This window comes from Salvelinus fontinalis, unplaced genomic scaffold, assembly GCF_029448725.1.
Source record: "Salvelinus fontinalis isolate EN_2023a unplaced genomic scaffold, ASM2944872v1 scaffold_0540, whole genome shotgun sequence".
NCBI classification, from domain to species: Eukaryota; Metazoa; Chordata; class Actinopteri; order Salmoniformes; family Salmonidae; genus Salvelinus; species Salvelinus fontinalis.
In genome coordinates this window covers 116,681-125,423 of record NW_026600749.1, presented here as the reverse complement: position 1 = coordinate 125,423, position 8,743 = coordinate 116,681, and the positions used below count along the sequence as shown (strand labels likewise).

Below are 8,743 nucleotides of genomic sequence, written 5' to 3'. Positions count from 1 at the left end.
TTGTGTACATTTTGGGTGCTAATGTTCTAACCTAGTTCCCAGACTGCATTCCACTGGACGTCTCCACTACAAGAACAGCAAGAGGAACTGCCCCCCCCCCCCCCCCCCCCTCTCTACCTTCAGGCTATGCTCAACCCCTACACCCCAACCCGAGCACTCCGTTCTGGTACCTCTGGTCTCTTGTCCCTCCCACCCCTACGGGAGGGCAGCTCCTGCTCAGCCCTGTCAAAGCTCTTCTCTGTCCTGGCACCCCAATGGTGGAACCCTCTTCCCCCTGAAGCTAGGACATCAGAGTCCTGCCCATCTTCAGAAAACATCTGAAACCCTACCTCTTCAAAGAGTATCTTAAGTAATCCCCCTCCTCACCTCGAGCCCCCCCCCCCCCCCCCCCCCCCTCAAAGAAACATTTAAAAATCTACAAATCCTGAACTAACACTTGCTCTTGACTCCACCCCCGCCTTTCTAGTTCTGACTTTGCTGATAACTACTTTATTGAGGAAAAGAGTACTTACTATCCCTGTGATATGTGGTTGTCCCACCTAACTCTGAGTGTAAATTACTCTGGATTAGAGCGTCTCTTAAATGACTCAAATGTATATGTTTATTTTTAGTGTTAAGTCAGTCTGTAACTGTAAGGCTCTTCGTTTACTTTATCTGTTTATAGTGTGTGGACAACGTGTGTGTGTCCACTGTATATCTTTGAGTAGTCACGTCTGCTCTTCATCCATGATAACACTACTCTGCCTAGTAGTTGCGTGTGCACCGCGTGTGTTGATTAGATTAGTGTGCGAGAGAGAGAAAGAGAGATAGAGAAAGGAGACAATCAGAGAGAGAGAGAGAGAGAGAGAGAGAGAGAGAGAGAGAGAGAGAGACAGAGAGAGAGAGAGAGAGAGAGAGAGAGAGAGAGAGAGAGAGAGAGAGAGAGAGAGAGAGAGAGAGAGAGAGAGAGAGAGAGAGAGAACCAGAATGACAGTGGAGAGTGTGTGTATACAGGTACACACATATTAGTGTGCATGATCTCACACAGCCCCAGTCATACCCATCCTCCACTCCTCTCATCATGTGTGTCTCTTCATGTGCAGGGCCAGGTGGTCTGAGCGGGAGAAGGCTCTCTGACACTGCAGACATGCGTAGGGTTTCTGACCCGTGTGTTTACGGTAGTGACGGGTCAACTCGTCCGAACGGGCAAACTTCCACCCACAGCCCTCCCACGTACAGTGGTATGGCTTCTCCCCTATGGAATTAATAGCACACAAAAGCAACCAGTGTCAGAATCAGTTGGCTCAGAAGTGACTTGTTTTAAACACTCCGTAGCAATTGTAGTCCCTCTGCATTTGTTGATAAAATGTGTTGATAATTCATAGTGTAAGTTGTATTCTGTTCATTAGGGTTAATGCAATCAAATATCCTTGGGACGCCAATACCCTAACCCCTACCCTAACCCCTATCCTTAACCTAACCCTAACCCTAACCCAACCTTAACCCTTACCTAATCCTAACCCTTTCCTTAACTGTTTTACATTTCAACTTCAATGGGTTGACGTCAGAGTTGGGACGTCCCAAGGATGGTTTAGACTTTTTCTATTCAATAGCCATTACTACTAAAAGCCAAGAATCATTATTCATCCATATGAAGTTGTCCATCATGCAGTTCTGCCTATTAGCCGTAATGTATTCTAATCCCTAGAATATGCATTAATGCCTCAAAATCTGTGTCATGTATTCTCATCTCTGTATTCTTAACTGTGTAATGTATTCTAATCTCTGTATTCTTACCTGTGTAATGTATTCTAATCTCTGTATTCTTACCTGTGTAATGTATTCTAATCTCTGTATTCTTAACTGTGTAATGTATTCTAATCCCTAGAATATGCATTAATGCCCCAATATCTGTGTCATGTATTATAATCTCTGTATTTTTATCTGTGTCATGTATTCTAATCTCTGTATTCTTAACTGTGTAATGTATTCTAATCTCTGTTTTCTTACCTGTGTAATTTATTCTAATCTCTGTATTCTTACCTGTGTAATGTATTCTAATCTCTGTTTTCTTACCTGTGTAATTTATTCTAATCTCTGTATTCTTAACTGTGTAATGTATTCTAATCTCTGTATTCTTACCTGTGTAATTTATTCTAATCTCTGTATTCTTAACTGTGTAATGTATTCTAATCTCTATATTCTTACCTGTGTAATTTATCCTAATCTCTGTATTCTTACCTGGGAAATGTATTCTAATCTCTGTATTCTTACCTGTGTCATTTATTCTAATCTCTATATTCTTACCTGTGTAATGTATTCTAATCTCTATATTCTTACCTGTGTAATTTATTCTAATCTCTATATTCTTACCTGTGTAATGTATTTTCATTTATGTATTCTTACCTGTGTAATTTATTCTAATCTCTGTATTCTTACCTGTGTAATGTGTTCTAATCTCACGCGTGTAATGTATTCTAATCTCTGTATTCTTACCTGTGTAATGTATTCTAATCTCTGTATTCTTACCTGTGTAATGTGTTCTAATCTCACGTGTGTAATGTATTCTAATCTCTGTATTCTTACCTGTGTAATTTATTCTAATCTCTGTATTCTTACCTGTGTAATGTATTCTAATCTCTGTATTCTTACCTGTGTAATTTATTCTAATCTCTGTATTCTTACCTGTGTAATGTATTCTAATCTCTGTATTCTTACCTGTGTAATTTATTCTAATCTCTGTATTCTTACCTGTGTAATGTATTCTAATCTCTGTATTCTTACCTGTGTAATGTATTCTAATCTCTGTATTCTTACCTGTGTAATGTGTTCTAATCTCTGTATTCTTACCTGTGTAATGTATTCTAATATCTCTATTCTTACCTGTGTAATGTATTTTCATTTATGTATTCTTACCTGTGTAATTTATTCTAATCTCTGTATTCTTACCTGTGTAATGTATTCTAATCTCTGTATTCTTACCTGTGTAATGTATTCTAATCTCTGTATTCTTACCTGTGTAATGTGTTCTAATCTCACGTGTGTAATGTATTCTAATCTCTGTATTCTTACCTGTGTAATTTATTCTAATCTCTGTATTCTTACCTGTGTAATGTATTCTAATCTCTGTATTCTTACCTGTGTAATTTATTCTAATCTCTGTATTCTTACCTGTGTAATGTATTCTAATCTCTGTATTCTTACCTGTGTAATTTATTCTAATCTCTGTATTCTTACCTGTGTAATGTATTCTAATCTCTGTATTCTTACCTGTGTAATGTATTCTAATCTCTGTATTTTTAACTGTGTAATGTATTCTAATCTCTGTATTCTTACCTGTGTAATGTATTCTAATCTCTGTATTCTTACCTGTGTAATTTATTCTAATCTCTGTATTCTTACCTGTGTAATGTATTCTAATCTCTGTATTCTTACCTGTGTAATGTATTCTAATCTCTGTATTTTTAACTGTGTAATGTATTCTAATCTCTGTATTCTTACCTGTGTAATGTATTCTAATCTCTGTATTTTTACCTGTGTAATGTGTTCTAATCTCACGTGTGTAATGTATTCTAATCTCTGTATTCTTACCTGTGTAATGTATTCTAATCTCTGTATTTTTACCTGTGTAATGTGTTCTAATCTCACGTGTGTAATGTATTCTAATCTCTGTATTCTTACCTGTGTAATGTATTCTAATCTCTGTATTCTTACCTGTGTAATGTATTCTAATCTCTGTATTTTTAACTGTGTAATGTATTCTAATCTCTGTATTCTTACCTGTGTAATGTATTCTAATCTCTGTATTTTTACCTGTGTAATGTGTTCTAATCTCACGTGTGTAATGTATTCTAATCTCTGTATTCTTACCTGTGTAATGTATTCTAATCTCTGTATTTTTACCTGTGTAATGTGTTCTAATCTCACGTGTGTAATGTATTCTAATCTCTGTATTCTTACCTGTGTAATGTATTCTAATCTCTGTATTCTTACCTGTGTAATGGATTTTCATTTATGTATTCTTACCTGTGTAATGTATTCTAATCTCTGTATTTTTACCTGTGTAATGTGTTCTAATCTCACGTGTGTAATGTATTCTAATCTCTGTATTCTTACCTGTGTAATGTATTTTCATTCATGTATTCTTATCTGTGTAATGTATTCTAATCTCTGTTTTCTTACCTGTGTAATGTATTCTAATCTCTGTATTCTTACCTGTGTAATGTATTTTCATTTATGTATTCTTACCTGTGTAATGTATTATAATCTCTATATTTTACCTGTGTAATGTGTTTTAATCTCACCTGTGTAATGTATTCTAATGTATGTATTCTTACCTGTGTAATGTATTCTAATCTCTGTATTCTTACCTGTGTAATGTATTCTAATCTCTGTATTCTTACCTGTGTAATGCATTTTCATTAATGTATTCTTATCTGTGTAATGTATTCTAATCTCTGTATTCTTACCTGTGTAATGTATTTTCAGTTATGTATTCTTACCTGTGTAATGTATTCTAATCTCTATATTTTACCTGTGTAATGTGTTTTAATCTCACCTGTGTAATGTATTCTAATGTATGTATTCTTACCTGTGTAATGTATTCTAATCTCTGTATTCTTACCTGTGTAATGTATTCTAATCTCTGTATTCTTACCTGTGTAATGTATTTTCATTAATGTATTCTTATCTGTGTAATGTATTCTAATCTCTGTATTCTTACCTGTGTAATGTATTCTAATCTCTATATTCTTACCTGTGTAATGTATTTTCATTTATGTATTCTTATCTGTGTAATGTATTCTAATCTCTGTATTCTTACCTGTGTAATGTATTCTAATCTCTATATTCTTACCTGTGTAATGTATTTTCATTTATGTATTCTTATCTGTGTAATGTATTCTATTCTCTGTATTTTTACCTGTGTAATGTGTTTTAATCTCACCTGTGTAATGTATTCTAATCTCTGTATTCTTACCTGTGTAATGTATTCTAATCTCTGTATTCTTTCCTGTGTAATGTATTTTCATTCATGTATTCTTACCTGTGTAATGTATTCTAATCTCTGTATTCTTACCTGTGTAATGTATTTTCATGTATGTATTCTTACCTGTGTAATGTATTCTAATCTCTGTATTCTTACCTGTGTAATGTATTTTCAGTTATGTATTCTTACCTGTGTAATGTATTCTAATCTCTGTATTCTTACCTGTGTAATGTATTTTCATTCATGTATTCTTATCTGTGTAATGTATTCTAATCTCTGTATTCTTACCTGTGTAATGTATTCTAATGTCTGTATTCTTATCTGTGTAATGTTTTCTAATCGCTGTATTCTTACCTGTGTAATGTATTCTAATTTATATATTCTTACCTGTGTAATGTATTCTAATGTATGTATTCTTACCTGTGTAATGTATTCTAATTTATATATTCTTACCTGTGTAATGTATTCTAATTTATGTATTCTTATCTGTGTAATGTACTCTAATCTCTGAATTCTTCCCTGTGTAATGTTTTCTAATCGCTGTATTCTTACCTGTGTAATGTATTCTAATTTATATATTCTTACCTGTGTAATGTATTGTAATTTATATATTCTTACCTGTGTAATGTATTCTAATTTATGTATTCTTATCTGTGTAATGTACTCTATTCTCTGAATTCTTCCCTGTGTAATGTTTTCTAATCGCTGTATTCTTACCTGTGTAATGTATTCTAATGTATGTATTCTTACCTGTGTAATGTGTTCTAATGTATGTCTTCTTACCTGTGTGTGTGCGGAGGTGAGCCTTGAGGTGGGAGCTCTTGGTATAGGTCTTACTACAACCTGAGTATTCACAGCTGTGTGTAGCAGCTCTCTTCTTCACCACTGTCCTGCGGCCGTTCTTCCCCTCCAAGCCTCCAGGGGGAACCCCTGAGGAGGAGATAGCTAGGTGGGGCTGCTGGTGTTGGGAGTAGGGGAAGTGGTTGGAGGAGGCTTGTTGGTGGTGGTGGCCGTGGAGGTTGTAGTCTCTCTGGTTGCGGTACAGACCCTGGTGGTGGGGGTAGTTTTGGAGGAAGCTGTAGTGGTGGGTTCGAGATTCAGAGGTCATAGAGGTTGTCATGGAGACAGGGGCTTGGAGGAATCTGCCATCTTGAAACGTCACCATGGAAGTGTGTTGTTGGGGGTAGTAGTGTCCCATTCCAAAGTCCCATGATTTGGCCTTAGTGAGGACAGCAGTGGCTCTATCTCTGCCATGTCTCTCCTGGTTGCTTCCGGGGTTGAAACCATACTGGGCCACGTTTGGTTGAATGGGGAATGACGATGATGATGATAATGATGATGATGACCGAACCTGTTGGTTGTAAAGTTCTGGTATGCCTGAACCAATGGTCTCCAAGGGGGTGAGCAGCTCAACCATCAGGCTACTGCTGCCCGTATGAAGCCTGTCTGAACTTATTTGGTCCGTCAACACCCCTCCTCTATCATGGTAGAGTCCAGTTTGGTCCGGTTGAGGAAGACGCTGAGTGTTGTAGTCCAGAGAGGGGTTCAGCTCAGGTGATGGGTTGCTCCAGTCAGACAACAAGAAGTCCATGTCCCATGAGGTTTCACTTTCATCGTCCAGGTGAGGAAGAACTGGCTGCTGGTCACTGGTGTTGCCAGGTGACGTCCTCTTGGTTTGAGACTCCAGACTGAGAGCGCCATCCTCAAATTTCCACACCTTGTGTGACAGTACAAAAACATCAGTTCATATCGAGTCTCTCTTACTAACTTCACATAAATATGGAAATAACCAAACAACATCCACTAACAAATTAAAATAACAATTTTATAATTAAATCCTAGTTTTGTAATAACTTTCCAAATTAAATCCATTTTATATTTGAACAGATCTTAAATCAAAATACACGTATTGTATTAAATGTGTTGGCTTTGTTGGGGATATGAGGCTGTGCTCACAGGGCCTCTTCATTGCGAGTCAAAACATTTTGTTCAAAGAAAAGTTGATGGCATTTAGACACTCTGCTATTAGCCCCAAGACTCACCCTCTTAAAACAAAGTTATACAAGTGACAACACTTTTTATTGTTTCAGCAAAATGTAGAAACCAAATGAAAGTAACAAGTGGAATACATACCTTCATAATGTCATTGGAGTGAACACAGTTTGAGAAGGAGCTGAATGATGGCAGCACAGCAGCTTGTGTCCCAGACATATGATCAGTTCGAGTCAGACGTCAACTTTACACAGGTTACAGTGGTGACAATAATGTGAGGTTTGTATTTTCTTTTACATGACCATCTCACAATGGTTCGACTACTGCAAATTGTAAGTAACCAGTCATCCTGAAAACAGTTACACCTGTCTCTTATCCAATTTGACAGGCCAAGTAGCCTACTTTCTTTTTACAGTTGTCGTCTCTCCATTCTACCCGTCTACCGTATCCCCCCCCTCTTTCTCTCTCAGTAGTGAACGTGACTTCAAATCTTCTCCGTTCATGTATCTTCTGATGACTGTTTGGGGGTGGGACGTAAGTGTGTGTGTGTGTGTGTTCTATGCCAACTCCTTTTCTTACTCCAGTCCTCTCCTCTTAACCAGGAGAAAGAGTGAATGAACAGTTGTGCTATCTCCCCCCTCGATACCCCTCCCTGTTTTTGGATCCTGAGCAGAAATCTACGGCCAGCAAAACAATTCCAAAGAGAAAGAGAATAAACAGATGTAATTCTAGCTAATGAATGTTATGCACTTTGTTTTGCACAAAACAACTGAACATGTCATTTCAAGTGTATTAGAGTTGTTGTTTCTCTGACATGTTATGACATACAGTGCAAGCAGAATATCATACTGATATCGCCTCTTCATTCAGCTTCATGAACCAACTCAAACTCCCCTCCCCCACTACTAAAACTGCTACACACACATTGAGCAGTACACACACCTCTGGGACATGTGGTTCTGAGAAGACCTGTGTGTCTAGTAGGTGATTATGTGCTAGGCTGTGTTTATCAGTGTGCACGGGGGCCAAGAGAGGCCCCTGTTTGACAACAGATAATGGTGCTGCTGACTACGGCCTGTCTCTGCTGACTGCTCCATACACAGATAAAGACTCTCTCACTCTTTTTCACAATCTTTCACTTTCGTCTACAGAGGCGTATTACTTGGGAAAAACCTTGTGTTAGAAAGGAGCTACACTAAAGTTTGTTATGAATGCCCTATAGCCACTTTTTACAAATACTGTTTATATTATGGCACCATCATTATAATGAATTGGTGCTATCATTGGTGTAATAAAGTTCAATGTACTGTATTGGTGCACATGAATTGTAATAATAATCAGATTCTATGACTGTAAAAAAGCTCAAGGACACAATGTTCATATTTTCCAAGCAATTCAAATTGTTTTCATTGCAAGTATTGCTTTTTGCAAATATATCTAATGTTTGTTGTGTGTGTGTGTGAGATGCAGGCAGCTCAGGTGGGGCTCAGTCATCCTTGGGAAGGTTGGAAAAGCTGGTCCGAAATGTCCAAACTCCCCTGAAAAACCTGATGCACTTTGTTTTCTTCTTCGTCTTCGGGTGGACAGACAGACAGACAGACAGACAGACAGACAGACAGACAGACAGAAAGAAAGAAAGAAAAGATCAGTGTTAAAAAGAACTAAACAACACATATATATTATGAACACACCAGACATCCATAGTAAATGATGATAATCACTCAGAAATATAATTTTCTTTTGGATTCAATATTTTAAGAATTGTAGCTAGGTGGTTCGTATTTC

At 37.2% G+C, this 8,743-nt stretch overlaps 1 protein-coding gene across 1 annotated transcript; it reads right to left on the bottom strand.

The window, feature by feature from the left end:
• Window positions 1-391: 391 nt before the first annotated feature.
• On the bottom strand, window positions 392-7,563 carry LOC129846439 (Kruppel-like factor 1). The gene is made up of 3 exons (XM_055914369.1): window positions 7,100-7,563; window positions 5,750-6,683; window positions 392-1,234 (listed from the first exon to the last, which is right to left on the bottom strand). Exons 1-3 carry the CDS (start codon window positions 7,175-7,177, stop codon window positions 1,059-1,061), a joined length of 1,188 nt encoding a protein of 395 aa, XP_055770344.1. The 5' UTR covers window positions 7,178-7,563; the 3' UTR covers window positions 392-1,058.
• Window positions 7,564-8,743: the final 1,180 nt, after the last annotated feature.